Here is a 26,015-nt window from a genome sequence, read left to right on the forward strand (position 1 = left end):
AAACAGACCCGCTCAGAAGATCACAGAGAGCGGGTCTGTAAAACAGCCGTTTCTTTTAAAAATTATAAGGGAATATTAGCTTTTACAATGTTTGCGCTAATATAATGTTATATAATTCTGCACTATGTGCAGAATTATATAACATTATTTTTAAGGTTTACTGTCCCTTTAAGACTGGCTAGCAGCTTCTTGATTGCATGGAAGGCTCTAAGGGCTTTTTCTTGCAGTGTTTTGATGACCAGTTTAAAGCTTCACCTCTTAGCAAAACAGCGTTCTGCCATGGGCTGCTTGAGCAGCTCAGAACGGCTAACGCTTGAAACAAGTAAAGGAGCTTTCAGCATGAAGTGTTTTATACTTCATGAATGAAAGTCACCTTTAATTGTTTCAATGGTCAATCCTAGCTTTTCACAAACGCTAGGATTGACTTTCACTTTAAGAAGCAGCAGTCATTAGACAGATGCTTCTTACACTCACACTCTTCGCCACCTCTGAGGTGGTAAAGAGAAATCACAGAAAGCTAGGTCGCTCTCAGTGATTGACAGTTGCGTGGCACGAGTGAAGGGGCGGGAATTACACACTGCGGATTGTGTAATGCTGCATATGGCTAGAAGACGAACAGATCTGCTGCCCGTATGCAGTGAAATTGTGCAAACAGCTTCTCTAGTTGAGAAGCTGTCCGCACGACTTTTGATGCATGGGGCCAAATGTATCCATGTAGGTGAGCAGAGCTGACTGGCTGGGAAAATATGGCTACCCTTTTTGTTCCTGGAGGCACAAACGCTACATTTATCTGATAATATCATCTGAACCCCCATAACAATTTTTTAAGTAAAATATTGCTGAATGGCTGAGAAAATAATTTGTAATGCTAAACTCAGATTTGACCACAGTGGCTCTATAATTAGACTAGGTGGGACCACTGGATGCAGGCAGCACATAGGGAGTACATATTCTGGATATAAGTTTTTTTAGATTTGACCACAGTGGCTCTATAATTAGACTAGGTGGGACCACTGGATGCAGGCAGCACATAGGGAGTACATATTCTGGATATAAGTTTTTTTAGATTTGACCACAGTGGCTCTATAATTAGACTAGGTGGGACCACTGGATGCAGGCAGCACATAGGGAGTACATATTCTGGATATAAGTTTTTTTAGATTTGACCACAGTGGCTCTATAATTAGACTCGGTGGGACCACTGGATGCAGGCAGCACATAGGGAGTACATATTCTGGATATAAGTTTTTTTAGATTTGACCACAGTGGCTCTATAATTAGACTAGGTGGGACCACTGGATGCAGGCAGCACATAGGGAGTACATATTCTGGATATGTTTTTTTAGATTTGACCACAGTGGCTCTATAATTAGACTAGGTGGACCACTGGATCCAGGCAGCACATAGGGAGTACATATTCTAAATATAAGTTTTTTTATTTTATATGATGGCCATCTGCATATTCCCATGTAGTTTTTTTTAATCTGTTAAACTTTAATCTCTGAGACAACGATTCTGGTTGGGTTGACTGTAGGGTTCAGATAGTTGAGGGAGCATCATGTTATTCCTTGGACCCAAACAGCACAATACACATTGCTTTGTGCCAGCCCTGAATATTGGGTGTACGTAAGCTGATTTTAGTTTACCAAATATTACTGCTTAAAAAGTTGTAGCACAATTATAGCGACCATTAAATACTAGTAGAAAATACAAATCTAGAAAGCACTTCTTAATTATTAATTAATTTATTTCTCAAAACCGTAAACCTCCGTTGACAGCGAAACACTTGACCGCTAGTCCTAGACTTCCCGCCTTGCGGTGTAGCTCAAAGATGTTTCCCGACCTACGGTGGTCACGTGACTATGACTAAATAGTTGCTTCCTCCCTCACCGTGTAGGTTGCTGTAGTAGTCTCTTTCGTCTGATCGCCAACAAGATGCAAAGCCAGGATCTTTTGAGAGATGTAGCCACTTTGCTGACAGGTGAATAATGAACAATTGGACATTCTCCTCCAGTCTTTAGCGTCAACTGCATTTATTTGTTACTTAGCAATGCGGATGGTCTCTTTTATAAGGGTGCTACATCAGGTTAATTGAATTATTTAAATGAAACGTGATAGTACTGTAGTCAACGGTAAAGCTGAAAAAATAACATTTTATTCTTGAAAAATCTGAGTTAAGATGTTACTTTATATGATTTCGTTATAATGTTGGTTTGTGCGAGTAACAGTGATAAACTTATAAGTGACGCCGACATTACATAGGTTTGTAACAGGATGTTTGATTTACAGGAGCTGAACGTTACTTGTCAGAGAGTTTACACAATGAAAACCTGAGCAGCAGAGCTAAGGAGCAAAGAGATGAAATTCTGCAAAGCATCCATCAAATCCAAAACAGGTCTGTTTATTAGTGACAGATGAAAAAATACAGTCACTGGGCTCTTGGGTAAAAATATTGTTTCTGTGTTTTTTTTTTTTTTAAATACATTTTTATTGATTTTTCAAATTAAATACAGCACGCTAGTATAAGAGGTACAGGTCATATTAACACAATGTACGCGTTTCAATAATACAGGTAAAAAAATCCATAAAAGTCTGAAATCCAGCCTTTTTTCATTAAAGGGATATAAAACCCATTTTTTTTCTTTCATGATTTAGATAGAACATAACATTTTAAACTACTTTCTAATTTACTTCTATTAGCAAATTTTCTTTGTTTTCTTGTTATCCTTTGTTGAAAAGCAGAAATGTATGCTCAAGAGCGTGCACGTGTCTGCAGCACTATATAGCAGCAGTTTTGCAACAATGTTATACATTAGCAGGAGCACTAGATGGCAGGACTATTTCTTGTCATGTAGTGCTTCAGGCATGTGCACGCTACATACCTAGGTGTATCTTCTACAAAGAATAACATGAGAATGAAGTAAATTTGATAATAGAAGTAAATTGGAAACTTTTTAAAAATTGTATTCTCTATCTTTATCATGAAAAAGAAAAATTAGGTTTAATGTCCCTTTTAAGATTTAAAAAAATAAATTAAAAAAAAATTACCATTGTTCTCTGCCATTAAATCTTAATCTTCTCTGCCTGCATCTTTGTGTTTTTTGTGTGTTATTATAATTAAAAAACTATTTCCTTTCTGATACAGTACTGTATTATCTTTATGATGGTACAAAAGTATTAAAAATGATTATAAAACTGCATTTATGCATGTATGAGCTGTATTATGACTTTATTGCCTAAATGACATGAGCTGTTATTATTCACACTTGGTTTCATTCCCTCTCCAAACTGTCCAATTTTACAGATGCAAATATACAAATTTTCCAAAATCCAAACTATTCCGAAATCCAAACGTTTTCCGGTCCCAAGCAGTTTGGATAAAGGGTTTTGTACCTGTACTTTTAACTTTTCATTGCACAGAATCCTTCCATAGAGGATACATTGAGGCTACCTTGCACAGACTTATAGGTAGTACCCAATGGGAAGAAGCATAACCAAATATAATATACATTTAACTCTCCTCTCTCAATATAATACAAAATAGATCTTGCAGCATATCCCATATTGTAATACTACTATTATATGTACACCTGACATCAAAACTATCACCTAGATTACGAGTTTTGCGTTAGAGGCTATGCAGTGCTAACGAGCAGTTTTGTCTCACCGCTCACCTGCAGCGCTGGTATTACGAGTTTTCAAAAACCCGTCGTTAAAAAACAAGAAGTGAGCATTGAGCAAAATTTTGCTCATTACCGCACTCCAATACCAGCGCTGCTCAATCAACGGGGAGAGCCGGCTGAAAAAAAGTTTAACACCTGCCAAAAAGCAGCGTAAAACTCCTTAACGCAGCCCCATTGATTCCTATGGGGAAATAAAAGTTATGTCTACACCTAACACCCTAACATGAACCCCGAGTCTAAACACCCCTAATCTTACACTTATTAACCCCTAATCTGCCGCTCCAGACACCGCTGCCACCTACACTATATGTATTAACCCCTAATCTGCTGCCCCCAACATCGCCGACACCTACATACTATTTATTAACCCCTAATCTGCCGCCCCCAATGTTGCCGCCACTATATTAAACTTATTAACCCGTAAACCTAACACCCACTAACTTAAATATAATTTAAATAAATCTAAATAAAATTCCTATCATTAACTAAATTATTCCTATTTAAAACTAAATGCTTACCTATAAAATAAACCCTAAGCTAGCTACAATATAACTATTAGTTACACATAGGAATCATAAACCACTACATTCATCAAACGCAGAGTATGGGGATCTGGCATTTCTAGGCATTGGCCCCATGGATTGTGACAAGCCAAAACAATCTAACAGGGAAGGATCTTCTCTAAGCTTGTATCCTCAATGTCTAGCAGTGCTTTCAGACTCAAACCCTTCTCATATGCCACAAGCAATTATTAGAATATAAATATTTTGTAAGTATTTATAAGTAAATCAGTGTTTTCCAAAGAAAATTTTGCCAGCTGGGTGGCATTGTGAAGTAGCAGGGTGGGGGCAGTGTAATATTTTCTAATATTATATAATTTCTGCTATCCAAAGCACAAATGTTTTGCTTACTTTAAATGGATATGAAACCCAATTTCTTTCTAATGACACGGTGAGTCCACGGATCATTATCAATTACATTTGGGAATATTACTCCTGGCCAGCAGGAGGAGGCAAAGAGCACCACAGCAAAACTGTTGAGTATCACTTCCCTTCCCACAAACCCCAGTCATTCTCTTTGCCTGTGGTGCAAGGAGGAGGTGAAGTTTTCGGTGTCTGATCTACAATCAAGACGATGTACAGCCGTGTATATGTTTAAATACTTTTTTTACTTTGCCTTTACGGCTGCCGGGACTACTCCTGAGGCGGCAGTGTATTTTGTGCACTTTTTCACTTCCTGGAACTCCGGAGTGTGATGCACATGTAATAGCGGCGGCTCTGCTGTACAAAAAGCCTTTCACTATTTGTCTTAGTGTCAAGCACTTTTGAAGTCAAGGACAGGTAGGCACCTTGGCAAGATACGGAAGTGGGGTGGTGACGTTGCTCAAACCTGGGGGTGTGTGGTTACTGCTGTCCAATCCAGGCAAGCCCATCCAGAGATCAGCGCACACTGTTTGCGTGGTGCCAACCAAAAAACGGAGCCAAGCCAGCTCCAAAGTATGAACAAAAAAGGTAGATGTAGCACTCCAACACCGATACTTGAAATAAAAGAGAAAATCATTATTGCACAATCATTCCTATGATTAAGTGTCATCTGGCACAAAACATGTCAGGATTTTCCTCCTCCTCCCTCTGTTTTTTGTGCCATTTTTTGTGCTGTTTTTAAATTGTGCAATAAAGATTTTTTTCTTTTATTTCATGTATCGTTGTTGGAGTGCTACCTCTACTTTTTTTTGTTCATACCTTAGCAAGATAGCTGAGGTGTAGAGGTGCCTGGGGTTTGTTGCTGCTCCGTTCCATTTTTTTGGCTAAGTGTATTTAAAGGAACAGTAACTTTTTTTGCTAATATTATTTTAAAAGAAAATAAAGTTTTTTTTTTAATTGTTGCTTTCTTTTCTTTTGTCCTTTTTGTGAGTTAAGATGGCCAGGAGGCCTTGCAAGATGCTACTTGTAGCCTATGTGGTATCCTTCAGATTTAAGCTGGAACACCTCTGGCTGTTACTTAAGAAGGTTTTGGCTACGTTGGACGACTCCGATACGACTGTCGTAGTCACTGCTGACTCTATTAAGGAGTCTTGGCAAACGGTCCCCAAGGTGGAAGGGGCGATTTCTACTTTGGCTAAGAGAACCACTATTCCCATAGAGGATAGCTGCTCCTTTAAGGATGCTATGGATAAGAAGTTGGAGGCATTGCTAAATAAAATGTATGTTCACCAGGGTCTGCAATGGCAGCCTGCGGTGTGTGTTGCCACGGTCACCAGCGCAGCAGCCTACTGGTTTGATGCGTTGTCTGATTCAGACGGATACTCCTCTTGAGGAGATCTAAGATAGGATTAAGCCTCTTAAGTTGGTCAATTCCTTTATCACAGATGCTTACTAACAAGTCATTAAGTTGGGAGCAAAAATATCTGTTTTTGCTGTACTAGCTCACAGAGCCTTATGGTTGAAATCCTGGTCTGCAGATATTTCATCTAAGTGCAAACTTTTGGCGAACCCCTACAATGGTTAGACCTTGTTTGGGCTGGGCTTTGCTAAAATTATTTCTGATATTACAAGAGGAAAAGGACATATCCTCCCATAGGATAAGAGAAATAAACAGAAAGGGCGTCAGAGTAATTTTTGTTCATTTTGAAACTTTAGAGGTAAGCCTCCCCCGCCCCCTCTTCCAAGCAGGAAGAGTCCAAGTCTTCCTAGAAGCCCAATCAGTCTTGGAACAAGGGGAATCAATCTAAGAAGCCTGCAAATGATTCAAAGTCGGCATGAAGGGCTTGCCCCCGATTTGGGAGCGGATCTGTCAGGCAATGGAACAGGGATTATGAGGATCTGTCTCCACAAATAGATCTGGATCAGGCGATAAGAGAATCTCTTTTGTGGTGGTAGTCTCAGAAACACCTCTCCCAGGGAACTTGCTTCCGCAGACCTTCCTTTGTGATTGTGACCACGGATGCCAGCCTGCTGGGTTGGGGAGCAGTCTGGGGCTCGTCAACGGCTCAGGGTCTATGGACTCAGGAGTCAGTGTTTCCCATTAACATCCTAGCGCTGATACCAATCTTCAATGCTCTACTAGCCTGGCCTCGGTTAGCTTCAGCCCGGTTTATCAGGTTCCAGTCGGACACATAACATCGGTGGCTTACATCAACCACCAGGGAGGAACTCAGAGTTTCTTGGCCATGTAAGAGGTGGCCAGAATTATTCAGTGGGCAGAGACCCACAACTGCTGCCTATCTGCGATCCACATTACAAGAGTGGACAATTGGGAAGCGGATTTTCTGAGCAGACAGACTTTTCACCCGGGGGAGTGGGAACTCCATCCGGAGGTATTTTCCATCTTGACCATCAAATGGGGGCGGCCGGAGCTGGATCTCATGGCATCTCGGCAGAATGCCAAGCTTTCGAAGTACGGGTCGAGGTCAAGGGATCCACAGGCCATCCTGATAGATGCTTTTCTCCCTTTGAATTTCAGTTTAGCATACCTTTTTCCTCCGTTTGCTCTCCTTCCATGAGTCATTGCTCAGATCAAGCAGGAGAGGGCGTCGGTGATTCTCATTGCACCGACGTGGCCTTGCAGGATCTGGTATGCAGACCTAGTGGAAATGTCATCTCTTCCACCTTGGAGACTACCTCTGAGGAAGGACCTTCTACTTCAGGGTCCCTTCCTTTATCCAAATCTCACTTATCTGAAGCTGACTGCTTGAATGTTGAACTCTTAGTTTTATCTAAACGTGGGTTCTCGGAATCAGTCATTGAGACCTTGATCCAGGCTCGTAAGCCTGTGACTTGGAAGATTTACCATAAAATATGGTGTAAATATCTGTATTGGTGTGAATCCAGAGGCCACTTGTGGAGTAGGGTCAGGATTCCTAGGATGTTGTCTTTTCTCCAGGAAGGTCTGGAGAAGGGTTTGTCAGCGAGTACTCTGAAGGGTCAAATTTCTGCTTTGTCTGTTTTGTTACATAAGTGTCTGGCGGATGTGCCAGACGTGCAATCTCAGAATCAGGCCTGTGTTTAAACCTGTTACTCCTCCCTGGAGTCTTAACCTTGTTCTTTTCTTAAGCAGGCTCCGTTTGAGCCTATGCATTCCTTAGATATTAAGATGTTATCTTGGAAGGTTTGTTTCTTGTTGAAATTTCTTCTGCTCGGAGAGTCTCTGAACTCTCGGCATTGCAGTGTGATTCCCCTTATCTTTCATTCTGATTAAGTGGTTCTTCGTACTAAGTTAGGTTACCTTCCTAAAGTTGTTTTGGATAGTAATATTAATCAGGAAATCATTGTTCCTTCCTTGTGTCCTAATCCTTCTTCTGATAAGGAGCGTTCATTGCACAACCTAGATGTGGTGCATGCATTGAAATTCTATTTGCAGGCGACTAAGGACTTTCGCCAGTCTTCTGCTTTGTTTGTCTGTTTCTCTGGGAAACGCAAGGGTCAGAAAACTACGGCTACTTCTTTTTCGCTTTGGCTGAAGAGTATAATTCGCTTGGCCTATGAAACTGCTGGACAGCAGCCAAAAGAATCACGGCTCATCCCACAAGGGATATTTCCTCTTACTGGGCCTTCAAAAGTGAAGCTTCTGTGGAACAGATTTGCAAGGCTGCAACTTGGTCCTCTCTGCATACCTTTTCAAAATTTTATAGTTTTTATACTTTTGCCTCAGCTGAGGCTTCTTTTGGGAGACAGGTTCTTCAAGCAGTGGTGCCTTCTGTTTAGGTTACTTGTCTTGTCCCTCGCTTATCATCTGTGTCCTCTAGCTTGGGTATTGATTCCCAACAATAATTGATGATGATCCGTGGACTCACCGTGTCATTAGAAAGAAAACAAAATTTATGCTTACCTGATAAATTTCTTTCTTTCTTGACACGGTGAGTCCATGGCCCTCCCTGTATTTTCAGACAGTTTTGTGTTATATAAACTTCAGGCACCTCTGCACCTTGTGTTGCTTCCTTTCTTCCTTTCTCTCCTTTTCCTTCGGTCGAATGACTGGGGTTTGTGTGAAGGGAAGTGATACTTAACAGCTTTGCTGTGGTGCTCTTTGCCTCCTCCTGCTGGCCAGGAGTGATATTCCCAACAGTAATTGATGATGATCCTTGGACTCACCGTGTCAAGAAATAAATACATTTATCAGATAAGCATACTTTTTTCTTTTTTTCTTTCATGATTCAGATAGAGCATGCAATTTTAGGCAACTTTCTATTTACTTCTATTCTCAAATGTTCTTCATTCTCTTGGTATCTTTATTTGAAAAAAGCAGGAATGTAAGGTTAGGAGCTGGCCCATCTTTGGTTCAGCACCTAGTGTAGCGTTTGCTGATTGGTAGCTACATTTAGCCAACTCCATCACTCTGGATGAACATGTAAGCTTATAATGTTAATCCCTCTTACCCGCTGACTTAAAGGGCCATGATACCCAAATGTTGAAACACTTGAAAGTGATGCAGCATAGCTGTAAAAAGCTGACTAGAAAATATCATCTGAACATCTCTATGTAAAAAAAAAAAAAAGATATTTTACCTCCAAAAGTTCTTCAGTAGCCACATTCTATTGTAAAGGACTTCTAAGCAGCAAATCAGTATGAACCAAAAATGAACAGTTGTGCACCTGCTAAAAAAAAGTCCTGGGAAGAACACTCTATATGGTAGCTTTCCCACTACAAGATATGGTAGTATTCTTTCACTGTCTACCCTGATAAAGGGGAGGGGCGGTTAATTAAAGGGACAGTCTAGTCGAAATTAAAATTTCATGATCCAGATAGAGCATGCAATTTTAAATAACTTTCCAATTTACCTTTATCATCTAATTTGCTTTGTTTTCTTGGTGTTCTTGGTTAAAAGCTAAACCTAGGTATGCTAACTTCTAAGCCCCTGAAGGCCGCCTCTTTTACGTTTTGACAGTTTTTCAAAGCTAGTTCATCTCGGCCATATAGATAACATGGTACTCACTCCCCTGGAGTTACCAAGGAGTAAGCACTTATTTGGCTAAAATGCAAGTCTGTCAAAAGAACTGAAATAAGGGGGCAGTCTGCAGAGGCTTAGATACAAGTAATGACAGAGATAAAAAGTGTATTAATAGAACCGTGTTAGTTATGCAAAACTGGGGAATGGGTAATAATTTCAAACAATAACAATTCTGGAGTAGACTGTCCCTTTTAAAGGCTTCGCACTGGGACTGCTTAAAGGGACAGTCAAGTATAAATTAAACTTTCATTATTCAGATAGGAATTTTAATTGACTTTCCAATTTACTTTTATCATCAAATTTGCTTTTTTCTCTTGGTATTCTTAGTTTAAACTAAGCATAGGTAGGCTCATATGCTAATTTCTAAGCCTTTGAGGGCTGCCTCTTATCACATGCTTTTTAAATCTCTTTTCAGCACAAAGAGACAGAAAGTACACGTGGGCTATATCGATAACACTGTGTTCAGGCACAGAAAGTTATTTAAGATCTAGCACAATACAATGCTAAATTTAAGACAATAGATAATAAACAGTCACAGTCATGTGATCAGGGGGCTGGAAGAAGGTTCCTAGATACAAGGTAATCACAAAGGTAAAAAGTACATTAATATAACTGTGTTGGTTATGCAAAACTGGGGAATGAGTGATAAAGGGATTATCTATCTTTTAAAACAATAACAATTCTATGGTTGACTGTCCCTTTAAGCTGGAAAGGAATCTGTGTTTTATCTTGTCTTTGCTCTGCCTGCACTGTAGTGTCACATGGCTGCCACCAGAGGCATCATTCTGGTCAAGGTTTTGACGGACCCTTCTGTGGCCGTTAGCACTGCATTTTGAAATGCATGCAACAAGAAGAGAACTGTATTTTCATCTTATATTAGAACTACGGTTCCCATCATGTGCGCAAGTCAAGCATAATGTCGGCGACCACAAGGTGTGAATGTGGGCATTAATATGGTCATTAATTTTCTTTTTCATTATTGAATTTGCAAATAAAATGACTATTTAAATTGACTGTAAACAGGAATACAATTGCTTGCTTTTTATACAGGTTTGATTTATTAATATTGTTTTATTCATTAGTAAACAACCATCAACATTAAACAGCATGATGTTACAGATTATAAGACTACTTTTCATAATTGTGATGCTTTGAGAGCAAGAGAACATGCTGTGGGTTTTGTGGTAAAATTTCAGGAAGTCAAATGGAGGTGTCTTTTGCTGTTATGTTTCATGCTGATTTGTAAAAGGGAGGGCTTTCATTTTCAATAAATATTAACATGAATACAAATACATATTTACTTTTGTAGAGTTTCCAAATCCATTCCCTTTTTTTTTTTTATCCTAATTTGTCAAATTCTACTAAAACTTGCTTCCAAACAGTGGCATCCTTATCAGTCTGAGCAGCCACAGATTGGCTACATAACCCATGTTATGAAGTAGTATCTCATCAGGCAACAAATTTTGCCATTAGAGTATAGAGTCTCAAACTCTCAATAGATCAGTTGTGTTCACCTTATGCTATCAAAGTACAATTAGCAGTGCCAATTTCTTTCTAATGACACGGTGAGTCCACGGATCATCATAATTACTGTTGGCAAAGAGCACCGCAGCAAAGCTGTTAAATATCACTTCCCTACCCACAAACCCCAGTCATTCTCTTTGCCTGTTGCAAGGAGGTGGTAAAGTTTTAGGTGTCTGAAGATTCTTCAATCAAGAGTTTTTTTTTAATTTTTTTATTTTCTAAAGCAGAGCAAGTTGTTCTGTTTTTCCCCCCCTAGCTCTAGTCCACGCCAGTCTCTTCAGTAGAGCTGTGGTGGCTTTTAAGCACTTGGAAACTGGTGGGGTTTAATTCTCACTGTGCCTTCCAAATATGGTTGCTGCCCTATCCTGAAAGTCTGATTAGGTTTAGTCAGTTTTTCCTTTGTGTTCCACGGGTCTATGGGGGGAGGATGCCTTCTCATACCTTGTGAGCTGCCCTGCTGCCGGGCAGATTGAGAGTCGGGTAAGTGCCTGTTTTTATTTTCTTTGATTAAAAAGGAGATTATGGCACTTTTACTTGTTCATGTTGGGACCGCAAATCCTATGTGTGTATTGGGATTTTATTTTGCATTGTTTGGTGCACTGGGGACACTGTTAGAGGAGGGGCTCTGTTCTATTTGCAGTGGTGTTTTGCTGCGTGTTTTCTGTAGCTACCGGCTTTTTGGATACAGTAATGGTGGCCGGTCTGTTAGGAACGGCCACAAATAGGAGGGGCGGGTTTCTGAGGCAGCAATTGGGTTGCACGCTTTTCCGGAACTCTGTTTTGGTCTGAGTGGAGGTTGCTTGCGGCGTTTCTAGCTGAGGAGCTTTGTAGCCGATTTGCACTATTTGTTCCTAGGTCCGGATTGTTAATTGAGATTTATACGGCTTCAGGAGGTCAGGTAGGCACCTCAGCAGGGTGTGTTGAGGTTAGGAGGCTGCCTGAAGGTTATAGGGTGCGGTAGTTAGGCGGTATTTTGTTTCATAAGTAAAACGGAATAATAGCAGAAAAGAGTTTTTTTCCTTTTAATATTTAAAGTGACAGTAACGTTTTTTATTTTTCAAACTTTGGAAGCCAGTTTGATTGATTTTGGGTAAAGGTGGATCAAGAGACCTTGCAAGACGTTATATGTAGCTTATGCTTTGATTCTAATGTGGAACCTCCAATCCCATTTTGTTCATCATGTATTGATAGAACATTACATTATAGGGATAGACTTTTTGAATCTGAGCCATCATTAGCTAAGGCGGATGCTGTTCAGGGGTCTCCTGTTCAAGATATGCTGCAGCTTTCTCCTCAAACGTCCCAAACGTTAGTGTCTACTCATGCAGTGCCCGTGTTCCTTCTATTTCTCTGGTTGGGGTTACCTTGCAGGACATTGCTACCCAGATATCCTCTGTGGTAACTGATGCTCTGTCGGCTTTTCCCATGCTACAAGGGAAGCGTAAGAGGAAGTGTAGGGATTCATTGAGTAAGGCTTCTGAATCGGATGTGGCTATGTCGAATGTTTCTTCTCAAAGGTCTGAGAGGGAGGATACTTCAGTAGCGTCTGAGGGGAAAATCTCAAACTCGGACAATATAATTCCTCCTTCTGATGCTGAAGTTGTATCCTTCAGGTTTAAGCTCAAGCACCTCTGTTTGTTGCTCAAGGAGGTTTTGGTTACTTTGGATGACTCTGACACGACTGTCGTAGTCACTCCTAAGAAATCTAGTAAGCTAAACAAGTAATTTGATGTACCTTCCGCAGTGGAGGTATTTCCTGTTCTAGACCGTGCTGCAGAGTTTATTGCACGGGAGTGGGAGAAGCCTGGGATTCCTTTTTTTTCCCTTCTCCAATTTTTCAGATGATGTTTCCAATAGCTGATTCTATCACAGAGTCTTGGCAGACGGTTCCCAAGGTGGAAGGAGCGATTTCCACTTTGGCTAAGAGAACCACTATTCCCATAGAGGATAGCTGTTCCTTTTAAGGATCCTATGGATAAGAAGTTGGAAGCGTTGCTTAAGAGGATGTATGTTCACCAGGGGTTGCAATGGCAGCCTGTGGTGTGTATTGCTATCGTCACTAGTGCAGCAGCATATTGGTTTGATGCGTTGTCTGATTCTATTCAGACAGATACGCCTCTTGAAGAGATCCAGAATAGGATTACGGCTCTTAAGTTTGCCAACTCCTTTATTACGGATGATTCCTTGCAGATCATCAAGTTGGGAGCAAAGATTTCTGATTTTGCTGTTCTGGTCCTTAGGGCCTTATGGTTGAAGTCCTGGTCTGCGAATGTGTCCTTCAATCTAAGCTTTTGTCGATTCCTTACAAGGGTAAGACCTTGTTTGGGCCGGGTTTATCTGAGATTTAAGTTATTACGAGAGGAAAGGGTCATTCTCTTCCTCAGGATAAGAGAAATAGGCTAAAGGGTCATCAGAGTAATTTTTTTTTTTTTTTTTTTACTTTCGAAAACGTCTCAGGTAAGCCTTCCCCCTCCTCTTCCAAGCAGGAACAGTCCAAGTCCTCCTGGAAGTCCAGTCAGTCTTGTAGCAAGGGGAAGCAATCTTAGAAGCCTGTTACTGACTCAAAGTCAACATGAAGGTTCTGCCCCCGATCCGGAATGGATCTTGTGGGGGCAGACTTTCTTTTTTCTCTCAGGCTTTGGTTCGGGATGTCCTAGATCCCTGGGCGGTGGACATAGTGTCCCACGGATACAAATTAGAGTTCATGACCTTTTCTCCCAGGGGCAGGTTCCTTCTCTCAAGATTTATCTGTAGACCAGATAAAAAGAGAGGCATTCTTAGGTTGTGTTCAGGATCTTTCTGACCTGGGACTGATAGTTCCTGTTCCAATACAGGAGCAGGGTCTGGGATTCGACTCCAATCTGTTCATGATTCCCAAAAAGGAGGGAACTTTCAGACCAATTCTAGATGTCAAGAATGCAAACAAGTTCCTCAGAGTTCCGTCTTTCAAGATGGATACTATTCATTCCATTCTTCCTCTGGTTCAAGAGGGCCAGTTCATGACAACAGTAGATTTGAAGGATGCGTATCTGCATAGTCCCATCCACAGGTACCATCACAAGTTTCTGAGGTTTGCGTTTCTAGACAGTCACTTTCAGTTTGTGGCTCTTCCATTCAGTCTTGCAACGGTTCCTAGGATTTTCTCAAAGGTCCTGGGAGCATTGTTAGTGGTGCTCCGTGTGTGGGTGGTTGCTGTGGCGCCTTATCTGGATGACATTCTGGTTCCAGCGCCATCTTTTCAAAAAGCAAACTCCCACACAGAGATGTTATCTTTTCTACGTTCTCACGGATGAAAGGTGAATTTGGGAAAAAGTTCCTTGGTTCCAGCTACAAGGGTAGTGTTTTTGGGAACCATAATAGATTCCCTATCAATTAAGATATTTCTGACGGGCCAGAAAGACAAAGATCTTCAATTTGTGTCTTGCCCTTCAGTCTTCTCCTTGGCCGTCAGTGGCTCAGTGTATGGAGGTAATTGGTCTGATGGTGTCGGCTATGGACATCTCGGGCCTCTGCAGTTATGCATGCTCAGTCAATGGATTGAGGATGATGTGGACTTGTCTTCGCGAATAGTTCTGTCTCAGGGTCATCTCTCCCAGGGAACCTGGGTGATTGTGACCATGGATGCCAGCCTGCTGGGATGGAGAGCAGTCTGGGGCTCATTGAGGGCTCAGGGGCTATGGTCTCGGGAGGAGTCGGTCCTTCCCATAAGCATCCTAGAGCTGAGGGCAATCTTCAATGCTCTTGTGACCTGGCCTCAGTTAGCTTCAGCCCAGTTTATCAGGTTTCAGTCAGACAACATAACTTCAGTGACTTACATGAATCATCAGGGAGGAACTCGGAGTTCCTTGGCAATGACAGAGGTAGCCAAGATTATTCAGTGGGCGGAGTCCCACAACTGCTGTCTGTCTGCGATCCACATTCCAGGTGTGGACAATTGGGAAGCGGATTTTCTGAGCAGACAGACCTTTCATCCGGGGGAGTGGGAGCTTCATCCAGAGGTGTTTTATAGCTTGATTCTCAAGTGGGGCTGGCAGGAGCTGGATCTCATGGCATCTTGTCAAAATGCCAGTTTTCCGAGGTACGGGTCGCGGTCATGGGATCCACAGGCTGTACTTGTAGATGCTCTGGCGGTTCCTTGGAATTTCAGTCTGGTATACGTGTTTTATTCCATTTGCTCTCCTTTCTCGGTCATTGCTCAGATCAGACAGGAGAAGGTGTCGGTAATTCTCATCGTACCGGTGTGGCCTCACAGAATCTGGTATGCAGATCTGGTGGAGATGTCATCTCTTCCACCTTGGAGACTTCCGTTAAGGAAGGACCTTCTACTTCAGCGGCCCTTTCTTCATCCAAATCTCGTTTCTCTGAAGCTGACTGCTTGGAGATTGAACACTTGATATTATCTAAACGAGGGTTTTCTGAGTCGGTCATTGACACCATAATTCAGGCTTGTAAACCTGTGACTAGAAATATTTACTGTAAAATATGGCGTAAATATCTGTATTGGTGTGAATCTAGAGGGTTCTCTTGGAGTAGTTAGGATTCCTAGGATTTTGTCTTTTCTCCAGGAGGGTCTGGAGAAGGGTTTATCTGCAAGTACCTTGAAGGGTCACATTTCTGCTTTATCTATTTTGTTGCACAAGCGTATGGCAGATGTGCCAGATGTTCAATCTTTTTGTCAGGCCCTGGTTAGAATCTAGCCTATGTTTAAGTTTGTTACTCCTTGGAGTCTTAATTTGGTTCTTAGAGTTCTTCAACAGGCTCCATTTGAGCCTATACATTCTTTAGATATTAAAATGTTATTCTGTAAGATTTTATTTTTGGTTGCAATTTCTTCGGCTCAAAGAGTTTCTGAGCTTTCAGCATTGCAGTGTGAATCTCCTTACCTTATTTTTCATTCTGATAAGGTGGTCCTGCGTACTGCCTTAGGTTTCCTTCCCAAAGTGGTTTCGGATAGGAATATTAATCAAGAGATCGTTGTTCCTTCTTTATGTCCTAACCCTTCTTCTCATAAAGAGCGTTTGTTGCACAACTTGGATGTGGTTCGTGCATTCAAATATTATTTGCAGGCGACTAAGGATTTTCGCCAGTCTTCTTCTTTGTTTGTTGTTTTTTCTGGGAAGCGCAAGGGTCAGAAAGTGACGGCTACTTCTCTTTCCTTTTGGCTGAGGAGTATTATTCGCTTGGCATCAGTGGCATAGGGTGGGTTGTCAGCGCCCAGGGCAAGGTAAAAATTGCGCCCCCCTAACCCATTAGCACTGACTGAGTCTCTTCCACCAGTACAGTAGGTAACAATGCAAACACTCAGACTGAAAATTGTCTGATCAATGTGACGCACTGCATTGGGAACCCTTGATTACAAGCATCTCTTCTCATGTCTTTACATGTTATAATGAAGTAAGTTACAGAGTGCAGGGCAGCACGTATACCCAAGGGCCAAGGCTCAGCTGTAATGACATGAGAAGAGATGCTTGTTGTAATCAAGGGTTCCCAATGCAGTCAGTGCGTCACATTGATCAAACAATTTTCCGTCTGAGTGTTTGCAAATTTCAGGGTGTTCCTGGGCTGGACTGTGTTAACATTCCTCTTAGCATGTTTAATCCTGCATTGTGAGATAGTGATAGTGACAATTTGTAGTCAATATAGCCACCGACATCCCTTTATCTCCTATTCCTATCAGCCATAGCATGTAAAAGTTATAATGAAGTTACAGAGTGCAGGGCAGAACGTATACACAAGGCAGGGCCAAGGCTCAGCTGTAATGACATGAGAAGAGATGCTTGTAATCAAGGGTTCCCAATGCAGTGCGTCACATTGATCAGACAATTTTCAGTCTGAGTGTTTGCAAATTTCAGGGTATTCCTGGGCTGGACCGGGTTAACATTCCATTCCTCTTAGCATGTTTAATGGCTGCATTGTGAGCTAGTGATAACTTGTAGTCAATATAGCCACCAACATCCCTTTATCCTCTCCTCCAGGCTCCCACATTACTTACCTTTTAAAGTCACGGGCGGGCACAATGCGCTAGAGACAGCCTTCCTCCACTTCTTGCTCCCTTGGTCCCTCCTGACCTGAGCGCTGGGAGTGGGAGGAGTCAGGACCCGACGTGCTAACTAGTGACGTAAACCGTAATCAGCAGGTAACGTTCGGACAGAGTCGGATTACACTTACAGGCGGCACAGACTCACAGACGACACTGACTGACAATTGAAGTTCACACTTAAGACTCAAGACAGAACAGCAGGGCACCTGTTAGAATGTTTATCCTCCCTGTTCCCTTTGCCTGCCAAGTTGTCAAAGCGCCACTGGAGTCTGGGACTGACTGTCACAGTCTACTATCTGGTGGAGGCTTTGCGCCCCCCATAATTATGCGCCCGGGGCAACCGCCGCTGTGGCCCCCCCACGCTACACCACTGCTTGGCATATGAGACTGCTGGTCAGCAGCCTCCTGAGAAAATCAAGGCTCATTTCACAAAGGCTGTTTCTTCTTCTTGGGCCCTTAAAAATGAAGCTTCTGTGGAACAGGTTTGCAAAGCTGCCACTTAGTCATCTTTACACACTTTTTCTAAATTTTATAAGTTCGATACTTTTGCTTCAGCTGAGGCTTCTTTTGGGAGAAAGGTTCTTCAAGCAGTGGTGCCTTCTGTTTAGGTTAACTGTCTTGTCCCTCCCTTATCTGTGTCCTCTGGCTTGGGTATTGGTTCCCAACAGTAATTATGATGATCCGTGGACTCACCGTGTCATTAGAAAGAAAAAGAAAATTTATGCTTACCTGATAAATGTATTTATTTATTGACACAGTGAGTCCACGGCCGCCCTGTATTTTTCAGACAGTTTAAATTTCTATAAACCTCAGGCACCTCTGCACCTTGTGTAGCGCCTTGAGACCCTCACGGGTGATTAGTCTGCGCTCTATAAGTACCCAATAGATGGATAGACTTCCTTTCCCTTTGGTCGAATGACTGGGGTTTGTGGGAAGGGAAGTGATACTTAACAACTTTGCTGTGGTGCTCTTTGCCTCCTCCTGCTGGCCAGGAGTGGTATTCCCAACAGTAATTATGATGATCTGTGGACTCACCGTGTTCAAAAAGAAAGAAATTTATCAGGTAAGCATATGCCAATTTACCTACTGGAGTGTATAAGGTGGTTTACAAATAGCTCCTTTACCTTTATTTTTGGTATTTAAAATACCTGTTTTTTCATGTGTATCCCTGTCTTTACTTGAATAAGTATTTGCTATTAAAAGATAAGTAAAAATAGCCAGCAGAATAAATTACACTCCCAGTGGGAGAGATAGGTAATGAAATGTTAATTTACAATTTATCTTTTTTGGAGAAGTTTCGTATACATTTTATGTCTCTGTTGGAATAACAAGTTATTGAAAACACATTAAGTTCACACTTCCTTTAAGTATTCCCTTTATTTACTCTAATATTTCCACTTCAGCTGTGTTTAAGCGGGGGTATTGTTTGATCCAGTTGTAGTAGATGTTCAGTGTAGACATAAACAAGCGGTGAGTAAGTAGTGGTGTTCTTCATGTAGTTTTGTGCTTTATAATGGTTTATGTCTGGTCTTAAAATGCTAAATTTTACAGTGGTATTTTAGTTTTGGCTGTCTTAAGATGTTTTGGTTAAAATAACCATCCACTTGTAATACCAGGTTGTGCAAAAGGTAACGAACCCTGCGCTCCACATTTTAATGATTTCCTTTCTATAAGGAGAATCAAACACCCTGTCCTAAACTCTCTGTTTACTTTAAAGGGATATGAAACCCAACAATTGTCTTTTGTTATTCAGACCAAGCATAACATTTTGAAAAAGTTTCCAGTTTACTGCTATTATAAAAATTGCTTCGTTCCTATGATATTTTTTGTTGAAGACATATCTAGGTAGGTGTCCATCACTACATGGCAGGAAATAGTGCTGCCATCTAGTGCTCTTCCAAATGGATAGCATTATTGCAAAACTGCTGCCATATAGTTATGCAGACATGGGCACTCTCCTAAACTTGCGTCCCTGATTTTCAACAAAAGATACCAAGAGAATAAGAAAAAAATTAAACTGGAAAAACATGCGCAAAGATGTAAATGATTTGTATTTGAATAACGCATATTTGGTATTTCTATTTATCCATTCAATACTAGCTTGAAGTACAAGCTCACATGGGAAACAGGTGTAAATGAGTTTTTATATATGAAACACGGTTATGCATTACCATTTATCGATTCAATATAAGGTTGTAATACAGTTCATATAGAGTCGCACATTGAACTATTGTCCTTTGTAAGTAGAAAAATTGGCTGCCATTATTACAAAATGTTGCCTATATTTTTTTCCCAGACCAAATGTACTGCATTATTAAACTGTGAATTTTTAAGGATACCTTAATAAAGGACATCTTGAGATTTACCCATTTGATTTTCTGTCCTCCAAAGCATTGTTGGTCTGTGTTCATGTTTAGGAAAACTATAATAAGTGCAAACAATCAGATATTTGAAATGTAATCTCTTAAAGGGATATGAAACCCAATGTTTTTTCTTTCATTATTCAGATAGAGCATGTAGTTTCCTTCTTAATATAAGGAGAGCCCACGGCTTCATTCCTTACTGTTGGGAAATACTGAACCTGGCCACCAGGAGGAGGCAAAGACACCCCAGCCAAAGGCTTAAAGATCTCTCCCACTTCCCCTATCCCCCAGTCATTCTTTGCCTTTCATCACAGGAGGATGGCAGAGAAGTGTCAGAAGATTTCGGAGTTGTTCCTCAGGAGGGGTATCTGCCCTTCGATATGGAACTGGAGTTTTAAGTAGTCTTGTCAGCCTCTCAGTGAGAGCATTGATGAAAGTTAGAGTCTGGAGATGCAGGGAGAGTCTTTCTGCGAACCCTTCCAGACTGCCTGCTAACAGCTCCTTAAACAACCGGTGTTGACGAGTTTCGCTCTCTGCTTTCTTCACTCAAGTCCATGTCAGGAGCGATGCTACAAGACTGTCACTGTTACACTTGAGAGGCTGTGTTTCTGTTCCACAGCACGGGTTCTGGTAAAATCGTTTCAATTTTTACTTATGTTGAAATTGCTTAAGACAGGGTCACAGTGTGACTCCTTTTATTTTTATAGAATCATGGGTTAATATCTCCTGAGAGAGGTTATTGAACAGTGAAGATTAATCAAATGTGTTTTTGATTTATGCTGCTTATATGTAAGATTTATTTGTTGAGCTCATAGACTGTTGTTATGCGGTAACGGAAAATACAGGTGTTTTACTTTCACTTTGAACGCTGCGCAGCTTGATAGCATTGGCGTGCTTTTTCTCATAGGGGCAGTCCTGCATTGCGCACCTAGTTGGTTATTACTTTCAAGCTGCTGAATCAGACTTGCTCTCTGACTGTATTCTGTGTTTGCTTTATCCTAAAGAAGTCTACTTGTTCTAAATTAGCACCCTGCTACTACTAATCAAGACTCATCCTTGCTGCTATTTGCATCCTGTGTTCAGCTGCCTCTTTGGATTTCACACCACTTCAGCACAGTCTCTCATCTGCAACTACAACTATACTTACTCTCTCAAGGGTAAACAAACTAATACATCTAGTTTCTTAGAGGAAATTGACACTGTGCCCCTGTTATAAGCCGGTTAGGAGCTGGTTTTTCAGTGCAGACTCGTCGGGCTCGCTGTCTAAAGTCCTGGTCTGCAGACATGACTTCTAAGTCTAGACTACTTCCCCCCCCCCCCCCCCTTTAAGGGAAATTTTTTTATTTGGTCCAGATCTAGACTCCATTATTTCCACGGTTACAGGGGGCAAGGGTGCCTTCCTATCACAGGATAAAAAACAAATCTAAGGGACAAGGATCTAATTTTCGTTCTGAGAAGTACCAACGTCAACAGTCCTCTAAGACTGAGCAAACCAAAAGCACTTGGAAGCCGGCTCAATCCTCAATCAAAAACATGTCAGATCTGTGCATTTTCTTAAGTAAAAATAGTTTGCATATAAAAATTGCTGGCAAGTATTTTAACATTTTCAAAAATAAGCAAAAATACTTACATAGTGCTCCACCCCTCTTTATCAGTGTTTAGACACAGGCATTGTATTTCAACTGAGTTCACAGCTTCTAGGCATGCTCCAGCAGATAATCACTGTGCACTTTTGCATTCTACCAAATCAACAATAGCTATAGATACAGCCATAGAAGGAAATGTGTGGGGGGAGTTAGAGGTTTACAATTCGGAAACATAAAAGAAAGGGTTAATGGTGAGGCACTGCAGTATAAATTTGCAGGTAAAATAATTAAAGTACATATTATATTTTGTCTCTGTCCCAACTTGTTTTATGGCCCTTTAAGGTGAAGGACAGTGTCTCCCATCTGTATGTAAACCCATGTCTTACCACCACTTTGTCTAGGAATCCACTAAATGTGTTATAAAAAGAGTGGCTGGGATAAACTATCTCACAGATTTTACATAAGATAAAGTCATTGGATAGCATTTGGAAAAGCATCTGTGGAGGTTCATCTTTTGGCTTTAGTAGTTGTTAAAGGGATACTAAACCCAATTTTATTCTTTCATGATTCAGATAGAGCATGCAATTTTAAGCAATTTTCTAATTTTCTCTTCTTATCAAATTTTCTTCATTCTCTTGCTATCTCTATTTGAAAATGCAGAAATGTAAGGTAAGGAGCCGGACCATTTTTGGTTCAGCACCTGAATAGAGTTTGCTGATTGGTTTGCTACATTTAGCCACCAATCAGGAAGCGCTACCCAGGTGCTGAACCAAAATGGGCCGGCTCTTAAGCTTTCATTCCTGCTTTTTCAAATAAAGATGGCAAGAGAAAAAAGAAAATTGATAATAGGAGTAAATTAGAAAGTTGCTTAAAATTCCATGGTCTATGTGAATCATGAAACAAAAAATTTGGGTTTAGCGTCCCTTTAATAAATACATCTTCTGCTGAAAATAGCTCTGGACAAACATTGAACTTTTATGGGGTTCTGAGGTAAAAAAGAATTTAAAGAACAGAAATTCTATATTGTCATGCTTATGCTCACAGTCCCCCTTTCATTCTACAATATGTTGATATATGTGTGTGTATGTATGTATGTATATATGTATATATATGTGTGTGTGTATGTATGTATATACCCAGTGGATATAAAAAGTCTACACACCCCTGTTAAAATGTCATGTTTCTGTGATGTAAAAAATGCGACCAAGATAAATCATTTCAGAACTTTTTCCACCTTTTAATGTGACCTATAAACTGTACAACTCAATTGCAAAACAAACTAAAATCTTTTAGGTGAAGGGAAGTAGAAATAAAAAGCTAAAATAATATGGTTGCATAAGTGCACACCCTTAAACTAATACTTTGTTGAAGCACCCTTTAATTTTATTACAGCACTCAGTCTTTTTTGTTATGAGTTTTTCAGCATGGCACATCTTGACTTGGCAAGATTTGTCCACTCTTCTTTGCAAAAACACTCCAAATCTGTCAGATTGTGAGGACATCTCTTGTGCACAGCCCACTTAAGATAACCCCACAGATTTTCAATTGGATTCAAGTCTGAGCTCTGACTGGGCCATTCCAAAACTTTAATCTTCTTCTGGTGAAGCCATTCCTTTGTTGATTTGGATGTATGCTTTGGGGCATTGTCATGCTGAGAGATGAAGTTCCTCTTCATGTTCAGCTTTCTAGCAGAAGCCTGAAGGTTTGTGCCAATATTGTCTGGTATTTGGAACTGTTCATAATTCCCTCTACCTTGAGTAAGGCCCCAGTTCCAGATGAAGAAAAACAGACCCAAAGCATGATGCTGCCACCAAAATGCTTCACTGTGGGTATGGTGTTCTTTTGGTTATATGCAGTGTTGTTTTTGCGCCAAACATATCTTTTGGAATTATGGCCAAAAAGTTTAATACTGGTTTCATCAAACCAGAACACCTTTTGCGACATGCTTTTGGGAGACTTCAGATGTGTTTTTGCAAAATTTATTATTATTTTAACAGGGGTGTGTAGACTTTTTATATCCACTGAATGTTGTGAATCATTGGGGAAGGCCCCACATAGACCTTATGGCTTCTTGAATTGCAACCTACCCCAGTATTGTGCAAGATCTTGAGATCAGCAAGCAACTCTATTAGATACACTAGTGATTCCCTGGTCATTCAATCTGATTTACATCTTTCATTCTTTTGTTTCACTTTCAAGGATAATAGCCAGGATAAAACATGTAAGGGCCTCAGTGATTTTAATTGCTCTTGCATGGCCTCACAGATCTGGTACAATTTTAAACCAGCCTTGATGTCTTCCTCCCAAGAAGTACCTTCTTTCTCAAGGTCCATTCTTCCATCAAGATCTCAAATATCTCAATTTGACGGCATGATTGACGTTTAAGAGGTTTTTTTTTCAGATCCAATGGTACACACTTTGATTCAGTTTAGTAATCCTTTTACAAGACATGCTTATCACAAAGTTTGGAAAGTTTTCTTTTCCTTCTTAATATAAGAAGAGTCCACAGCTTCATTCCTTACTGTTGAGAAATACTGAACCTGGCCACCAGAAGGAGGCAAAGTCACCCCAGCCAAAGGCTTAAATATCTCTCCCACTTCCCCCTGCGCACATTACTTCTAAGTCTAGACTACTTTCCCTCCCCTTTAAGGGAAAGATTTTATTTGGTCCAGGCCTGGACTCAATTATCTCCACGGTTACAGGGGGCAAGGGTTCCTTCCTACCGCAGGACAAAAAGAACAAATCTAAGGGACAAGGATCTCATTTTTGTTCTGAAAAGTCCCAACGCCAGCAGTCCTCCTCTAAGCCCGAGCAAACCAAGAGAACTTTGCTCAATCCTGGAATAAATTCAAACAGAACAAGTAGCCCGCCAAGAACAAGTCGGCATGAAGGGGCGGCCCCCGATCCAAAGCTGGATTGTGTAGGGGGCAGACTGTCGCTGTTTTCAGACGCTTGGTCCAGGGACGTGAAGGATTTGTGGGTACTGGAGGTCACAGCTCAGGGATACAAGATAGGTTTCAAATCTCATCCACCCAAGGGCAGATTTCTCCTCTCAAGCCTGTCTTTAAAACCAGAAAAGAGGGATGCCTTTCTGGGGTGCGTGCAGGATCTGTCTTCCTTGGGGGTCATTGTCCCGGTTCCTATCGCAGAAAGACCTGTTTGTGGTCCCAAAGAAAGAGGGAACTTTCAGCCCAATTCTGGACCTAAAGTGCTTAAATTTCTAAATGTCACCTCGTTCAAGATGGAGACAATAAGGTCCATTCTTCTAGTTCAGGAAGGACAGTTCATGACCACTATAGATCTGAAGGATGCCTAAATTCACGTTCCAATCCACAGGGACCACTTCCAGTTCCTAAGGTTTGCGTTCCTCGATCAGCACTTCCAGTTCATTGCACTTCCGTTTGGTCTGGCTATGCCACCAAGAATCTTTATAAAAGTTCTAGGAGCTCTCCTGGCCGTCGCCAGAACCTAAGGTATAGCAGTAGCTCCCTACTTGGACGACATTCTGGTTCAAGCGCCATCCTTTTGGCTAGCAGAGGACCATTCGGTATTTCTTCTCTCTCTTCTTCAATCACATGGATGGAAGATAAACGTAGAGAAGAGTTCTCTCATTCCAAGCACCAGGGTAGAATTCCTGGGTACTATAATAGATTCACTATCCATGAGGATATTTCTAACCGACCAGAGATGGTGCAAGCTAGCTTCAGCATGTCTTGCCCTCCGGACCTCCTAAAGGCCATCTGAAGCTCAGTGTATGGAGGTAATTGGTCTCATGGTGTCCAGCATGGACATAATTCCTTTTGCCAGGTTCTGTCTCAGGCCGCTACAGTTGTGCATTCTGAGGCAGTGGAACGGTGATCATTCGAATCTGTCTCAACAGATTTCTCTGGACAACCGGTCAAGAGAATCACTCTCTTGGTGCCTCTGTCCAGATCACCTGTCCCGAGGGACATCCTTTCTCAGACCATCCTGGGAGATTGTGACTACGGACACAAGCCTTTCAGGATGGGGAGCAGTTTGGGATGCTAAGAAGGCACAGGGCCTGTGGTCTCAGGAGGAATGCTCCCTCCCAATCAACATTTTGGAGCTTCAAGCAATCTACAATGCTCTGAAGGCTTGGTCTCTTTTGGGTTCGTCCTGGTTTATCAGATTCCAATCAGACAATATAACCTTGGTGGCTTACACCAACCATCAGGGGGGAACGAGAAGCTCCCTAGCGATGAGGGAAGTATCTCGGATTCTGGAGTGAGCGGAGGTCCACAGCTGTTTGCTGTCAGCGATCCACATTCCGGTTGTGGAAAACTGGAAAGCGGATTTTCTCAGCAGACAATCTTTTCAACCGGGGGAATGGTCTCTCCATCCCTAAGTGTTTGCAGAGATATGCTACAGGTGGGGGACGCCGGAGATAGATCTGATGGCGTCTCGTCTTAAAACCAAACTACCCAGATATGGGTCAAGGTCCAGGGACCCTCAGGTGGAGCGAATAGTTGCATTAGCGGTGCCTTGGAGGTTCAATCTAATCTACCATTTTTCCGCCATTACCGCTCCTTCCTCGGGTAGAGGCCCGCATTAAGCAGGAGCAGGCGTCAGTAATACTGATTGCTCCATTGTGTCCGCGAAGGACATGGTTCATGGACCTAGTGAGGATGTCATCTTCTTCTCCATGGAAGTTACCTTGTCGCAGGTATCTGCTGGAACAAGGTCCTTTTGTTAATCAAAATCTAGATTCTCTGAGGCTGACTGCGTGGAGATTGAGCGCTTGGTCTTGGCCAAGAGAGGTTATTCTGAGAGAGTTATTGATACTCTCATCCAAGCTCGTAAGCCGGTTACTCGTCGCCTCTATCATAAGGTGTGGAGAACATACTTATTCTGG

The 26,015-nt window shown here is 41.5% G+C and overlaps 1 protein-coding gene across 1 annotated transcript in view; it reads left to right on the forward strand.

The window, feature by feature from the left end:
• The first annotated feature begins 600 nt into the window (after positions 1–600).
• The window catches only part of SKAP1 (src kinase associated phosphoprotein 1), a 552,748-nt gene continuing 527,333 nt past the window's right edge, over positions 601–26,015 (forward strand). The window contains exons 1-3 of the mRNA XM_053717407.1: positions 601–718; positions 1,898–1,981; positions 2,290–2,395. Of these exons, the coding sequence (XP_053573382.1) occupies positions 601–718; positions 1,898–1,981; positions 2,290–2,395 (308 nt within the window). The remainder of the gene's footprint in view (positions 719–1,897; positions 1,982–2,289; positions 2,396–26,015) is intronic.

This window comes from Bombina bombina, chromosome 1 (assembly GCF_027579735.1).
Source record: "Bombina bombina isolate aBomBom1 chromosome 1, aBomBom1.pri, whole genome shotgun sequence".
In the NCBI taxonomy this organism is placed as follows: Eukaryota; Metazoa; Chordata; class Amphibia; order Anura; family Bombinatoridae; genus Bombina; species Bombina bombina.